This window comes from Gobius niger (genome assembly GCF_951799975.1).
Source record: "Gobius niger genome assembly, chromosome: 16".
NCBI classification, from domain to species: Eukaryota; Metazoa; Chordata; class Actinopteri; order Gobiiformes; family Gobiidae; genus Gobius; species Gobius niger.
Genome location: NC_136867.1, coordinates 23,683,258 through 23,699,972, shown reverse-complemented (window position 1 = coordinate 23,699,972; position 16,715 = coordinate 23,683,258). Strand labels below are relative to the sequence as shown.

Here is a 16,715-nt window from a genome sequence, read left to right as displayed (position 1 = left end):
GATATTTGAGACCTCCTTGTGAAGGCTCAGTGTCCCACAAACAGCCGCAGGAGAGAGAAACAAAATAAGTCATATTTTGTTAACCAAAAAAAATACTATGTATTCCTCACTTGCTGGGAGGCCAGAGACACCAACTCTGTGACAGGAGCAAAGTAAATGTGGCAGTCCTGAATGTCGATCTTGAAAGAGGGCGAGATTGCCTGGTTTTATACACTTACCCAAGCCTACCTTCTTTCACTATCGCTGGGTGAAAATCACCCAAACATGTGCCTGTAGGAAAAAGTGTGTGGATTAGGAAAACGCCCAGGCCATCAAAGATATCAAAGACAAAGCTGAAGCCCAGAGACCCAGGACACTCAGATAAACGCTGCGTAATGACAATCACATAAATGTATTTGCTCGAGTGAAAACCACCCGGTAATGGTGTTCTAGGGTTAAAGAAGCTTTTACATTTTAAGTATTACTTGTAGACCACGGACATGGAGGTAAAAGTTATTTCAAATTCAAAATCACCTGTTGGGGGATTTTATTGAGGGGGAATTTGGCAAAAAAGCAATAAATCAACTCGTGGAACGTTGTCGCCCTCTATCGACATAAACAAACACTGCAGCTCCATACGGGAAGAAAAGGCTCCATCATTTTCCTCCAGCAGCAGCAGTAGCAGCAGCAGCAGCAGCATCCTCTTCTCCCACAGACCGGGGCATCCTCCCAGAGCTACACCCATGACTGCTGCGGACTGAACCCACGATTTAACCCGCAACAAAAACCCACCCAGGACAGCGCCATGGTGAAGCAGTGCAAGGACAGAGACAGCTGGGGCGAATGTACGTAACACACTTTCATGATTAGCTTCAATTTGACGCACATTTAGCGAGGCGAGGACGGCTAGCATCGCAGCCAATTACAATTATATCACTTTATTTGCACAGGCAGCGCTAAAAACCTATTGAAAAACACGGCAAATAACCAGACAGCGTCGTTTCTTTACGCACATCGCCTTAGCTTGTTCCAAATATTGCGTTTCCATTGCTAATATCCAAAATACAGGCCTTGCAATTGCTTTTATTATTAAAAAAACATGTACTTTTCGATATGCATAATTCCCTTTAACCTTAATAAAACAGTCATCATCTCCTATACACGTAACAATGACGATTTCCATGGTGTATATTCCCCTGCTAAATAGAGCATATGGCAACCTATTATATAATATTGCATCAGTATAAACACCTTGTCATCCCCTCTTTTTCACGCTTAAATGCGAATCGCGAGCTGTTTTATTACACCATTATGGCCACGAGCATTGTATGACAAATATATCACATTTTAGTCACATTAATCGATAAAATATTGTGTGTTTTAAGGGGAAAGGCTTTTGTTTATGAATCCCCATGGCCCTTCTGGGTGAGTGTGGTCTTGCTGGCTTGTCTTGGGTGAGGCTGCTTGCAGAAACAGACACCTCAGATGAACTCCATTCAATTACTTTGCATTGTGTGGGCCGGCAGCAGCAGCAGGAGGAGGCATCAATCTTTAAAAATAAAAAAGGGGGTTTGTTAATTTGCCTTGTGATGTGTCGTAGTGCGAGACCAAGATCCAGGAATAGGACTCGGAAGTGTTTTCTGTGAAGCTTGACTGTTTTTTAAGGTTTTTTTGCAGAGGTCTAAGGGCGAAGCTACACTCAAGTCTATAAGGTCATGCTGTTGGTGTCTGATATTCTATGCCCATTTATTGCTCCTCTTGCCACACCTCTTTGCCTGTAAATGTATCTTTTTAAATGATATTTGTAGCAAGTGCATATCACATTAGATTCCCAAGCTCATTATCAAGTAAATGTAGAAAAGTTTAAAGCTTTTGGGGAGCTGCAACCGATTGATTTAAAGCTATGGGTGTGAGGTTCTCAACTGGTGTGGCTTCGGGACCCACCATTACCCCCAGAATCTGTGATCTAGGTCTGTCACAGTTACAAATTTGAAGTTCGAATCGATATATTGAGGCTCGGGCTGGGCGACATGGCCAAAAAATAAAATCTCATTTTTTTTTACTCAGTTTGTACGACTTTAATCGATTTGATTTGAAATAAGCTTTAAAAAGTCTCCTGATCTTTCATGTGAAGAAAACTGCTCAGAGTCCTGCTCATTAATATTTCATAATGTAGCAACAAATAGGCCCATTAAGAAAGGCAAGGCAAGGCAACTTTATTCATACCGTGCATTTCGTACACAAGGCAACTCAATGCGCCAAACATAACCCTTTATTTAAAAGTAGTTATTTCTGTTTTAGATATTCCTTGTCTGCTCTCAAAAGTAAAACCTCTTAATAAGCCATGGAGTTTTCAAAAGTGTTTTAGTTTTATCGTCTTCATGCCTCTGCTGTGATTGACAGCCGTCTCCATGGAAACTCAAGGGAAAGGGGCGGAGTTAAATGGTCCGCTCAGAGCAGAGTGTGGCTGCGTCTGAAACCATCAAATTGTAGCCTCTAAGCACTAACACTAGCAACTAACTCCTTAACCTTTCATGGGGTCAACTGTTAGATCTCTATGCAGTTAGGGAACTAGACCTTCAGCAGAATTTGCACAATCCGTCTGTCCTTAAACAGGGGAAAGGGAAGTGACATCACCAACAGCTGTTTTTCTTCTTCTTTAAAGTTATTGGTGGAGTCCAGGCCAAACAAAAGTGCATGTCGCCCCCTAGTGTACAGTGTCCAACAACAATATAGAGTCCAAACAAAGACATTTAAGGAGAAAAATAAATCCAAATGATCCATACATTGGTGGGGGGGGTTTGGCGCAGTGGCTTGTGGGATGGCACAGCTCCTAATCACCGGTTAGTTAGCATCAGAGGTCCCTATGCTAAAGTGGCCATGACAGTTAGCATCAAGGCTCCTTTTCCTAACTACTTCCTAACTGACTTACCAATTCGGAAGCAACTTGCCATGGCGGACGCTGACGCACATCCGGTTTGGCGTAAGGGCTCTTAGCAATCTGATGGTTTCGGACGCAGCATGAGAGAAAGGAGGAAAGTGGGAAAGAAAACTCCACCGCGTCCTCTTAAAACACAACACACGGCCTTTGTGAAGCAGCAGAGTCGTCAGAAAGTCTCTGCTTCTCCGCTGGTGTCATTTCACTACTAATAAAGTGATACCTAGATAATAACACAATATATGAATACATACATTGGAGGTATTGCTTACACAGAAGAAAGGAAAACTAAATACATTAAAATAAGTAAATGAATAAGTACATATACAAGATTATCAAGTTTTTGTGGTGTCCTTAGTCATTTATATTCCAGTTTGTTCCCTTAATGTGCAAACCTTTTACATAGCTTCAACTGTACTTATCTCTAGATTACCTTCTGCAGTGCTTTATATACTGTATATATGGTTTTGCTGGTTTTATGGATGTTACACGGCGGTGGATAGAGGAGCTTCGATTCACTGCCTGTAAAGGCCGTATGATCTCACCGTCTTCCCCCGGTGGGACGTTTTCTCCGTTTGATCCGGATCAGTTTGAAAAACACAGGGAATATTGATCTCCTCCAAACAGGAAGCAGTGATGCACTCGGCTTTTCCCTTTTCAAATGAACAGAGATCTAAACCAATTACAGGAAATTCACTCATCACGTTACTCAACTTTACTCTCATAAGCATAATAATGGTTTACACTTGTATTGCACTTTACGAGAAGCTGGATCTGACCACAGCTGCCCTGGGCTAGACTGATCAAAGCAAGGCCATCAATCTGTGCCATCGGTCACATGGTTTCCAAATGAAGGCTTAAAGTGCACACAATTATACTTCAGATTTAGCCAAAGAATCTACTTAGTTTAACTTTTTTCACTTCCTTGTTGGACACTGACAGTTAGGGACATACGGGTAAACATGTTTAACTGTCTATCATAGAAATAAAAAGCAGAAGCATTGTTGAATCCTAAAATATGCTGATCTGGGAAACTTTTCTGCGTTCCTTTGCCCGCTCAGTATATTTTTCCTAAAGCCGTCAGCAATTATTCATCAAACATCTCAAAATGATAAACAATCCTGATGTTTTAAGCTGTTCTCAACCCGTGTGCTAACCTTTTGAGGTTTTATTAGATGAGCGTAGGCGTATAGAAGCGTCCTCTGAGTTTCTACTTTTTGTGTGATCAGAGACACATCCAATGGCCACTAAACATCACCTTATAATATGTTAATGATGGAGAAACCACAGAAATTATATTAATGCCATGAAATGGACGTGTCATACCTCACCATACTTTAATATAGCACCTGGCTTCTCCATGCATTTGAACAAGGATGGAACATGCATTTGTCAGCAACATGCTCAGGTAGTGAGGCATTTCTGTGATTTCTATGCTATCTATGTCATGAACATAAGCATTTGTAAAAACAGCGTGTGTTAAATTGCTGCTTTGGTGAAGTAAAACTATGATTAATACAGTTCCACAGATATTATCCATCAAACTTCCCCCGACCTGACACTGTTGTTGTGTCCTTGGGCAAGACTTGCCTCCTGTGTCTGTGTACATTGGTGTATGAGAGAGTGAATGGGTGACTGATTCCTGCCCTTTAAAGCGGTTTGGGCCTAATGAAGGTATAAAAGCGGCTATTTTACCATAATTACAAAAGGATTAAACCTGTCATATGCATATAAATATGTCATATGACTTTTTTATGGATTAAAGGGACTATACAAAGTTTAAAAATGTTAAAACTAAGTATTTTCCTCCCCTTACATGTTCCAGCCATGTGTAGAATGAGCTCAGACCTGTTCACCACAACTGCCTCTAAAATCCTGCACTGTCACTCAAAAGGTTATTAATTCGGGTCCGAAGTGCCGTCATGCACGAGCTTAATATAGAACCTGCAATTACAGATTAGACCTAAAGTGGCAGTAGTGAGCATAAAATGACCAACTTGCTCCTGGTCCCTTTAAATTGCATTTTAACTGGCATTGAATATAGAATTCTTGGGATAATAACGATGCTGGACTTTTATTCCTTTTTTTTGCTTTTTAATTTTTTTACTGTATTGGTTCATAGAAAATACAAAAATTCAGCTTCAGTTTTAAATTGTACACAATATTTCATAAGTTGCCCGTTGCCGACTTCCTTTATGATTTTGAAATTTCCCCTCATTCCTCTGTTTAAGGGATTGTTTGCTTTAAATGAAATATGCATGGATTTTCTTTTTTGTGTTTTAAAAAAGCATTCATTTTGACCAGCTGGTGCCTGTATAAACCACTCACTCACTCTCTACATTCACACATTGGTAAAGTGGGTGAAGTGTCTTGCCCGAGAGCACAACATCAGCCTCTGTTCGTCTGCAAAAGTAGATAAAACTCCCCATTGTCTCCGCAGGGGCCCTGAGCGAGAAGCAAACGTACGACTGGAGCGAGGAGGAGGAGGAGGCGGAGTCTAAGGCGCGCCCCGTCCAGGTGCTGCTGGTGAAGGACGACCACACGTTTGAGCTGGACGAGGCGGCGCTGTCCCGGATCCTCCTGAACAAAGAGGTGCGCGACCGCGAGGTGGTGGCGGTGTCTGTGGCCGGCGCCTTCAGGAAGGGCAAGTCTTTCCTCATGGACTTCATGCTGCGCTACATGTACAAACACGTGAGCACATTCGCTTCGTACTAACCATCACAGATTAAATACATGTGAGGTTTTGTGTCTGAGTGTCCAAACCTCTGCCCCAGGCGTGTGAGGACTGGCTGGGCGACTCGGAGGAGCCGCTGACCGGGTTCTCGTGGAGAGGAGGCTCCGAGAGAGAGACCACAGGCATTCAGATCTGGAGTGAGGTGTTTCTGGTCGACAAACCGGACGGCAGGAAGGTACGTGCCACAATTACAACCATATCCATGAACAACAGTGTAGTTTTCGGGCTCTACCTTCCCCTCGGTGCAACAAAAGTGTTGGTCCAGACGAGGCAGTCATCTTGCATGCACACACCAGCTGCGTCAGTAGGTAGAGAGCGCTGCTTAGAAAAAGATGTGGACGGAGGTGTGGTGTTCTGCAAGAGAGCTAAAGCTGCTGCTCCCCATTCGCAGCTTCTCCTCATCTCTTCTTTACATCACGCCTTGTGTAATTCATTCAGCATTTAGGCTACATCAGTTTTAAGCTCTCACAGGACAAATACTGTGGGCTAGATCTTCCGCCTGGCGCAAGGACAGGGCTGCTCCAAGCCAATGGCCGCTGGCTGCTCTGCTTTTTGGCCACAACACTAGGGGCCCCCATTGCTCCGTCATTGCTGTAGTACCTTCATATCGCGGCTGGTCCCCCATTGAAAAGCATTGGAGTTTAGCCTGGTCCCAATTTTTTTGGAACTATCTAGAGCTAGATATTCCTCCTGTGAAAACGTTGGGTTAGTTACAATTAAGGGGACCAGGCTGGTTTTCGTAAGAAGAATTTTAGAAATCTCGTACTTAATGAGGGTCGGACTGTTAGCATTGGAGCTGTGCGAGCTACACGTCACGCAACGGCCGAGTCTACAGTGAAAAAACCCGCCCTTATGCCCTTTTTAGGAACATGCTTCGCCAGAGCTGGGAAGTCTGTAAACCTGCCATTATTTCCCCCTCGAGCGTGGTCATTATGGTAAATGAGGAGGAGTGAGGAGAAGACGTCCATTATATTTACAGTGTATGCTTCAAGCGCGGTGCCATGTGGCATAAGCACATCGGTTACGCTATTTGATTGCACCACTGGCGAGAGAGGGCGTCGCTTACATAAAAAAGAGGTCGCCTGAAGCGTGGTTTATTACAGCACTGAGCGCTCCTCTATTCGCTACCTGCACATAACCCATAATGCATTGCGCCTTGGGGGGTAGCTACGACCTGGAGGTCTTTGTGTGCGAGTGAAGCTACAGCCAAACAATGATGAAAAACGACTTCTGCTGTGCTCACAACTGCTCCAACAATCAAAAACGTAATCTGGAACTACAAAGCACTGCACACCAGGTTAACGAGAGCTTTTTTCACGATCGACTTTTCAAAATCAATAGATTCCTTTTTTTTTAACAGTGTTTGGAAGATTAATACTTGTTTCTTCGATGACAGCGGCATATTGTTTACAGCAGCGAACCCCCCAAGGCGCAATGCATTATGGTATTGCGTGAGTAGCGAATGGTAGACTCACATTCTTTCCTTGTTTACATCATGCTGGCTTGTGTTATTCCTTCAGCATTATAGGCTTTTACGAACTCTCACGGGTTAAACTAAACCCTTTATTTATCCCACTGTGAGTTAAACTCTGTCCGATGTCCCGAGAGATGGAGATGTAGCTACAGCTGGTCCCGCTTCGGTGAGCGTCTGCACTCGGCCATAATTGCGCTAATGTGACCCAAACAAAAGCACATGTTCACCAACACTCCCCCACCTCCTCTCTCCCTTGCCCTCGCCCCTTCCCGCCAGTCTGGTTGGAGAAAAAAGGTTGTTCTACATAACATCGGCATTGGCTATGGGTGTTTTCCAGCCCAAGTACTGCCCACTTAATGCACAAGGTCTGGAGCTGACTAAAATTATGACAAAAAATGTTATTCGGCAAAATTAGCGCTGATGTACGGTTACAAATCCACACAGAAACCTTTTCTCCATTCTCAATCTCAAGAAAACCCCATCCCTGAAAAGAGCAGGAATAGTTCAGAACTCTTGTATGTGTTTTGTGTCACGTCTTTGTCTCATGAGTTCCTTCTTCATGCTCCTCAGGTGGCCGTGTTGTTGATGGACACTCAGGGCACCTTCGACAGCCAGTCGACTCTCAGAGACTCTGCCACAGTGTTCGCCCTCAGCACCATGATCAGCTCCATGCAGGTCTCACAACTCTGTCTCAGCAAGTCTGGTTTATTTGGAAAACATCTGCTTTAATGTGGATTCACGTTTGTGTTCCAGGTTTACAACATCTCACAGAACGTACAGGAAGACGACCTTCAGCATTTACAGGTAAATCACTGCACGTTCATGTGGAATAAGCTAGGGCTGAAACAACTAATCAATTATTGAAATATCTGACAACTATTTTAGTAACACATTTTGTACATTGCAAATTTCATGTTATTATCTCTCTGTGTCCGCTGTCCTATCAGAAAGCAGAAATAGCTCTACTCTTATTGTTGCAGCCAGATCCTATAGTTTGAACCAGTTTGGAAATCATAAACATAAAAGGAGTTTCTCTTCCTCAGTCCCAGTCCTTGCCCCCGATAAAGTCCCAGTCAGTGCCAGTGCAGCCTCAGTCATTAAAGCTCAATGGCTGAACTCAAATGAGGAGTGGCCTGTTCACAGACACTTCATGAACAGCTTTGAGCAAGCCGAGTTCAGCTGTAGTGACTTTTTAAAGCACTAAGAGCCTCCTGCAAACATTCACTTTAAGTTTTTTTTATTAACATGTCCTCAAGCGGCGGAACTTTAGCTTTATGTGGGAAAAAGTTTGAAAAAAATACACTTTAAAGGGCCAAGCTTGTCATTTTATACTCACTACTGCCACCTCAGGTCTTATGCGTAACTGCAGCTTCTTTATTAAGCTCGTGCATGACCTCAATTAAGACCTGAAGTAACAACTTTCTGAGTGACTGATTGAGGATTTTGTGGTGAATAGGTCTGAGAACATGTGGGGGGAAGAAAATACTGAGTTTTAACATTTTTAAACTCCATCTAGTCCCTTTCAGTCTTTGTCTTTTGACCAAAATGTCATTTAGTTTTAATCACAATTTAGTTTTAGTCAAGCTTTATTCAACAAAGATCTTATGTAATGTTAGTGATGTAATGTAAGTGGGTGATTCCCAATCTTCATTTCCGCTCTAGATACCCCCTGATTATGAATTATTTAGAAAGTTATCGTCTGATTTATGTGTAAAATAACAATGCATTCCAAACCATTTACTGCCATATATCTTTTAATAGATGGTTTCATAGGCTTAGTCTCATTAATTACTTTGACTAAAATTAAAACACAGAACCATGTATGGATTATATTTAAACATAATGTACTTTTTGTAGCTTTTCACTGAATACGGTCGACTGGCAATGGAGGAGACTTTTCTCAAACCTTTTCAGGTAAAAGTCACAATAGAAATCCAGCACTGTAGACCTGTAATGTCTTTATTTTCACTTGTTATTTTTCTTGTTTACGTTTCAGTCCATGATCTTCCTGGTCCGGGACTGGAGTTTTCCGTACGAGTTTCCCTACGGACAGGAGGGAGGCATGAAGTTTTTGGAGAAGAGACTGAAGGTCGGTGACTCAGGCTGTATTAAAGACAGACCTAACTAAACTGTGGCTGTAATATCATTGTTTTTGATTATTTTTGTGCTAGATCTCTGAGAACCAGCACGAGGAGCTGCAGAACGTGCGTAAACACATCCACTCGTGCTTCACAAACATCTCCTGCTTCCTGATGCCTCACCCCGGACTTAAAGTGGCCACAAACCCACACTTTGACGGAAGGATCATCGGTACATAGAGTTTTATGTTATTATAAAAACTATTGGAGCTTTTCTGAATTATTTAGAAACCGTATTTGCACAAGCAGTGAATTTGAATTTAGTGAGGTTTTCTTTCTTTAATAAGAGGAATAGCCCCTTGAGATTAGTCATCTTGTTTTCATTCACAATTTCTGGACTGCAGAGACAGAGTACAAAGAAAAAACTTCAGCTCACACTGAAAACCACACACACACCTCCCCAAACATCAAAGTCATACACTGCCCGACATGCTTTAATATTTGTAGCGCCTTTAGCTTTGATTACAGCACTATTCACTGTGGCCTTGTTTCAATGAGCTTCTGCCATACAAAATATCCAGTGCTGCGTTTTATCACTAAGATCTTGGTTGATGATGGGAGAGTGTGACCAGAGCGCAAAGCCTTTCGCCAGCACGTCCCAAAGATTCTCAACGGGGTTAAAGCAGTACTAAGTAACTTGTTAAACCTTAATAAATCCTTTCATAGTCCCTCTGGAGGGAATACAAGTGTAATGGGATGATTGGAGGGTCTTTCATCTACCCCTGGTGTCTCTGGCAAGAAAACCACATTTGCAACTTTGCTGCCACCAGGTCAGAGACACCAATACACACTAATGGAATCACGAAAAAGAAGCTAACAGGCTAACGGGCAAAGCTAACTGCGGGTTAGCACCACTTTAAACAGTGTTTACAGCCAAGTTTCAGTGAAAAAATATATTTCCATTGTATAATTGGATGTACAACATCTCTCTCTTCCTTTGTCTTTTCTGTCAGTGTAGTATTTACTCTCACGGACAATTAATAAGTAAAAAAATCATGCTACGACACCTGCAGTGGCGCTTATGGCCTCTAGGGGCAAGAGCTACTTAGTACTGCTTTAAGATCTGGACTCTGTGGAGGCCAATGCATCTCTCTCATTGATCCACTCTTTCACAATGTGAGCCCTGATCATCGTGGAATATCCCCCGTGCCGTCAGGGAAGAAGAAATCCATTGATGAAATAACCTGGTCATTCAGGATGTTCGTCTGATCTCATTCTTTGGGCTCATAGTGTTGCTGAACCTGGACTTGACCAACTGCAGCAACTCCAGATCAGAACAGTGGGTCAAATCCAGATGGCGACTGTTTTTTCGGGCAGTGTATTATTGTAGTGGCACATGACATTAATTTAGTGTAGAAGTAGTAATAGTCCAATGCATACAATACAAATTCTAACTTTTCAAAGTCCCAAATCATATGTTGAACTTTCAGAAGTCATTTATGGACGAACAAAAGAAATCCAAGATGTTCAGATCTTTCAAAGTTGTTTATGATCATTCAAACTAAAAAGCAGAACTCTTTAGACTTTTAAATTTAGTTCTGTGGTTCTCAAACTGTGGTATTGATATGTGGTCTGCTTCTGGAGCAATCTGTCATGTTTTGTCCTCATCTGGATTGGCTCCTAGTTTAAAACTTCTTAAATCTTCTGGTATAGTCTTATTTAAGTCCTAATTTAGCAGTAGTTTACAGTAGTTTTGATCTTTGTTCTGATTATTTGTAGAAATCGACGGCGAGTTCATAAACAATCTGGGGGTTTTGGTGCCGTGGCTCCTCAGTCCAGAAAACATCGACGTGAAGGAGATCAACGGCAGTAAGATCACCTGCAGGGGGCTCCTCGAGTACTTCAAGGTCCAACACCGAACAGGGAAAGTTGAGCTTCGACTGCGTCTCTGTGCGACATTAACCTGTGTGTGTGTATTTTAGGCTTACATCAAAATCTACCAGGGCGAGGAGCTGCCACACCCCAAGTCTATGCTACAGGTCGGTCATAGTTATACAAACATGCTGCTGCTGCTGTTCATTATAGACACGTAATAAGTTAATGATTGTTTCTTCTCAGGCCACAGCTGAGGCCAATAATTTAGCTGCCGTCGCTGCTGCTAAAGATCTGTACAACAAGAAGATGGAGGAGGTGAGAGGAGCATGTCTCACCTTTTGTGTCTCATAGAATCTAATAATCTGTATAAAGTCTACATAGTTACTCCTTCAACTGACAAGTACTAATAGATCAGAAAAGGCTAAATTGGCATTAGCTGAAGACGAAAGTGAATTAATTCATGAAGTAGATTTGATTGAAGGTTGTCTTGACTATCACAAGAGAAATGGTGAAAGAAAACAAAGAATATGATAATAATGGTCTCCCATCCAAGTACCGACCAGGCCCTTCCTGCTTAGCTTCTGAGATCAGACGGGAACGGGCAGAGCAAAGGTGATATAACCAAATGAATGGCAAATATTTATACATATCTTTTATGCATCATATAAGTTAGTCAAAAATACTACAAAAATGTGGTCTAAAACTGTGGTTCCCAACCTTTTCTTCCAAGAACCCTCTCCCTGCTTGAGCTGGAAAGAGGCCGGGTCCCCAATCTAAAATGGCAGCCCCAACAAATACATCTTAACCTCTTAACCCCCACCTTAACCGACCGCATTTTCTCCAGTTCAGTTTTACCCAAGGCAAGGCAAGGCAACTTTATTTATACCGCGCATTTCGTACACAAGGCAACTCAATACCCAAATCCAAAAGCTTCTAGACTGCAGAGCTTAGTTTAGTTTAAGTTTAGTTTATTTGTTTATTTGAGCAGTAAACACTCTACTCAAAAGGAGTGGGAGAGATTTTAAGCCCCCACCCCCAAAATCCAAACAATAAAATAATACAAAAGAACATAGTGCAAAAGGAAAATGGTACAAAAGCAAAAAAAAACATAGGAAACAACAGCAAAAAATACATACTCAGAGATGGCATTTACATAACAGTGTAATGCCTCATTTGAAAGCTAAGGCCAACAAAACTGATTTTGTTTTTGTTGTGTTGTTTGCGCCTTTTGTCATATTTTTGTCACATTTTCTTCTCTTTTTATGTTTTTTTTAAATACTGAATTATCTCGAGCATATTCTCAACTCATACAGGTTTCCACCTTGCCCTTTTTGACACAGTATATATATTTTTTACCTCCGTGCTCTAAAGCAACAATCATATGAACAAAAAACATAAAAAGTAAACAAAAAATAAGCAAACTCTAAATAAAATGACAAGTACATAAACACTCATATACACTTAGGTATACATACATAGATGCACAATATAAACTTTTTTGTTTTTGTCACATTTTCTTTTCTTTGTTTGTTGCGTTTTCACCCTTGTTTTCGTTGCTATTTTGTTGCTTTTTTTCAAGAAGCTTTTAGATTTCTGTTAAGCCAGATTGGAGAAAATGTGCTTGGTTCAGGCTGGGTTAAGCGATTGCAGTGAATTATGTTTTCTACCATTTAATTTGCTCAAATAGTATCTTAACTCGCTGACCAGACAAAGCTAAAGAGGAACCTCCTCCCAGATTAACTGTCAAACCCTGTTATTATTTTGTACAATCACACATAGTTACCCCTCTCTCTCTCCCTCAGGTGTGTGGAGGTGACCGTCCGTTCCTGGCGCCCTCTGAGCTGCAGTCCCGTCACGGCGTGATCCGCGAGGAGGCGCTGCAGCTGTTCCGCTCCGTGAAGAAAATGGGCGGCGAGGAGTTCAGCCGCCGGTACCTGCTGCAGCTGGAGACGGAGGTGGACGAGGTGTTTGTCCAGTACATCAAGCACAACGACTCCAAGAACATTTTCCACGCGGCGCGCACCCCCGCCACGCTGTTCGTGGTCATTTTCGTCATGTACGTGGCCGCGGGGATCACCGGTTTCGTGGGCGTGGATATAATCGCCAGTCTGTGCAACATGATCCTGGGCCTGGCTCTGATCACGCTCTGCACCTGGGCCTATATCCGATATTCAGGAGAGTACCGCGAGCTCGGAGCCGTCATCGACCAGGTCGCCGGGGCGCTCTGGGACCAGGTGAGAACCACACATTGTACGGGTTAAAAAGTAAAAGCTTTAAGGTTTAGGCTGCAGGACAAATCAAGGAATCTATCATGCAATTCATTTTTATATAATGCTTTACAATAACCACAGCTTTTGCATGAAAGAAAACAGTAACTTATGCTGGTTACTGTGTCGGCCTCAGCATCTTAAAGGAACAGGCCTCCGTTCTTCCATACTGAGATATGTTCTTACCTGAGTTTAGATGAGTTCATACGTACCTGTCTGGTCTGTGTGCCCGTGGAAGAGCGTGGTCGCCTCTAACTTCACCCAGTTTGGAGCTACAGGAATACATTGGGAGAAGCCAAATGCTAACAACACCTTAAGTCTTTTTGCATGACTGAGCGCACAGAGTTCTGCTATACTGTGATATGTTCTCACCAGAGTTTAGACGAGTTGATGCGTACCTGTCTGGTCTGTGTGCCCGTGGAAGAGCGTGGTAGCTTCTAACTTCACCCAGTGTGGAGCTATAGGAACACATTGGGAGAGGCCAAATGCTAACAACAACTTTGGTCGTTTTGCGTGACTGAGGGCACACACAAAGACCAGACAGGTACGCATCAACTCATCTAAGCTCAGACAAGAAGATATCTCAGTATGTAAAAATGGTGGCCTGTTCCTTTAAGCAATTTGATTTGATTTGTATTTTTTTTGTCTATTGTTAAACAGTAATTATTATAGTAAAGGTTTCAATCATAGAAATATATCTATTAGAGAGGTGAAAAAAACTAAAAAACGGCACTAACAAGCTTAAGCTTCTGCCTACTCCTTATGAGCATCATATCCACGTTATTTATTTATTTACTTATTCACCTACGCTTCCATCTCTCTTTGGCTTTGATTACTGTGCTGAACTGTTTTCCTATGTAGAATTTTCTGGAACTCAGATGCTCAAATAAAAAAGATGAATTGAATTGAGGTCGACCGATGTGGGTTTTTCTCAGGCCGATACTGTATGCACTAACGATATGATCCTGTGTTTGATGCTATGATATGCATGTTTAGTAGATACTTCAGAGGGAGCTCATTTGAAAGACAAAAATCAGTAGATTACAGGTTCTGAAATGATGAGCAAGTCAGCAAAACAAAATATATAAAATAAGTGAACGAACGCATGGCCAGTTTTCTCCTCTGACGTTAAGTCTCCATCACTTTCGGTTCTGGAGATATCAGCCGACAATCAGGCCGATATCCAATACCCGTATATCGGCCCAATATATCGACTGGGCACAACTGCTCATCAAAGCATCATTAAAATATATATTGTATTATTAAAAAGAACATACTATGTCAAATTTAGCATAATCAAGCATTTATTTATTATTTATTATTGGTGAAAAATACCCAAACAAACCTGTGTCTTTGCTGTGAGCGGCTCAGTCTCCTCAGACCTGATTGTAACTTTACCGGGAGCAGCTTGTGTCCATGACGTTGACTTAAAGCAGCCAAATATGAGATTTAAATAGCTTAGGACCTCATCCAAAACCATTCTTTGATTCCTCACTTCAAAAATAGCATTGTCTGTGTTGAGCTGGTCATTAGGAGCAGGTTTTGCATTGATGGCAACAGTATCATCCAAAATGTTATGAGTCTGCCTGTAAAAAAACACATCTCTGTATGTTCTATATGTTAGAGGCAAGCAAATACCAAACTGAATCTAAAACATTATCTAATATCTGCATTTTCTGTGGCTTTGACACCTCGACTTCTTTCTCACTCCTCACTGGGACAGTCGAAATGTTTAACTGGAGGTTTGCTTATTCAGCTAAATTATGTTTTCTTACTTAAGTATCAGTTTTCTGTCTGCAAGACTAAATAACAATATATTTTGCAACCTCTAGGTGGCACTAATTGCACATTTATGAGCTTTATGTCAGTAATTCTCAACCAAAAGAGTCATATTCAGTGTTTTCCCAGGAAACACACTGCAAAAAGTAATAAACTAGATGAGTATAAACATCTCAATTTGAATAAAATAATTCTAATATTAGGTGTTTTGACTAGTTAAGATGTTTACACTTATTCTTGAGATGTTTCCGACTCGTTTCAATACATTTCGTCCTTATTTCAGGTCATTTCCTTTGCCAATGGAGTAAGAAAATTAGTCTTATCTCATTGGCAATTTTACTTTCTTATTTCATGCGAGATTTACATTAGAATTAGTCTGTCCTCAAACAAGCAAAGTAAACTTGGTCCAATCAGGAAAAGTGTCTAAATGAGTGAAACCCCCTCAAAACAAGATACATTTCCTCAATTCAAGTAATTTAAGCCAATGCTTGATATTTACTTTTTGCAGTGCATTTAACAGCTGATAAAGCCTGAAAACACATTAATGAATAGGTGCATCTGTTGTAATGACTGGTGATGCTTTAGTCTGATTTAATGCTTACTGCAAACTGCAAATTGAGTTGGAAAAGCTCCTCATATTTGGGTCAGGGTTTGTCATCATAAGGCAATGATGTGTCCCGTTTCCCAACAGTTGAGAAACGCTGCAGAAACTTGTTTATGTCTGTTCTGAAAACTGTTTTTCTTCTCTTAACGCCTGCAGGGAAACACAAATGAGGTAAGAACAAACCATTGAAGCCCGGTTTACACTGAAGTCCTGGATGGGAAAGTTGTTACAGTTCATTTTTCTTCATTCTCTCGTTCAGGCGCTCCATAAGTTGTACAATGTAGCAGCCAACCACAGACACCTGTACCACCACGCCTTCCCCGGACACCACCCCGAGCAGGAGGAGAGAGGGGAGCGAGACCGAAAGAGGGACTGATCAGGACTAAAAAACATCCACCTACACCCCACTCCCTACTCCCCCTGGGGCGAGGAGGCGACGGGAACACCCGCTTTGTACATTCTCACGACAGTATAACAGACTCTGTACAGAACATATACGACAGAGAGATAAATCTAACCGTAGGAAAAGGCGTAGAGGGTAAACGGACAGTGGACCAGTGGTTACTAGGACGACACTAGGGCTCGGGGACTTTCTCAATAACTACGATGCAACGATGTTTTCGAAAATCATAAGAAATATGCAAAGTCTGTGCTGCAAACATCTTAATGTGCACTGATTTGCACAAAAAGACAGTTGTCCTGAATAGATTATAAAAAGGTAGAAAAAAAACACCCAAAATACCCATTTTCCCCCAAATGTTTTTCCTATTCTTACATTTTTTTCCCAATTTTCCCCCACTTTTTTTCCATTTCCAGCCCAATTTTTTTTTCATTCGTTTCCATTTACCCCCAATTTTTCCCCTATTTTTTTCAGCTTTTTCTCACAATGTTTTCCCAATTTTTTCAAAATGTTTTTCCAATTTTCCCTCCATTTTTCCCCCTATTTCCCCCCAATTTTTTCCACTTTTTCACCCAATTTTTAATATT

The 16,715-nt window shown here is 41.7% G+C and overlaps 1 protein-coding gene across 1 annotated transcript; it reads left to right on the top strand.

Moving 5' to 3' along the window:
* The first annotated feature begins 617 nt into the window (after window positions 1-617).
* Window positions 618-16,323, top strand: atl1 (atlastin GTPase 1). Its single transcript, XM_079573504.1, has 14 exons — window positions 618-824; window positions 5,358-5,608; window positions 5,692-5,826; window positions 7,696-7,800; window positions 7,879-7,929; window positions 8,983-9,039; window positions 9,122-9,214; window positions 9,297-9,435; window positions 10,983-11,110; window positions 11,186-11,242; window positions 11,322-11,393; window positions 12,881-13,312; window positions 15,885-15,899; window positions 15,988-16,323. Exons 1-14 carry the CDS (start codon window positions 785-787, stop codon window positions 16,102-16,104), a joined length of 1,692 nt encoding a protein of 563 aa, XP_079429630.1. The 5' UTR covers window positions 618-784; the 3' UTR covers window positions 16,105-16,323.
* The last annotated feature ends 392 nt before the right edge of the window (window positions 16,324-16,715 follow it).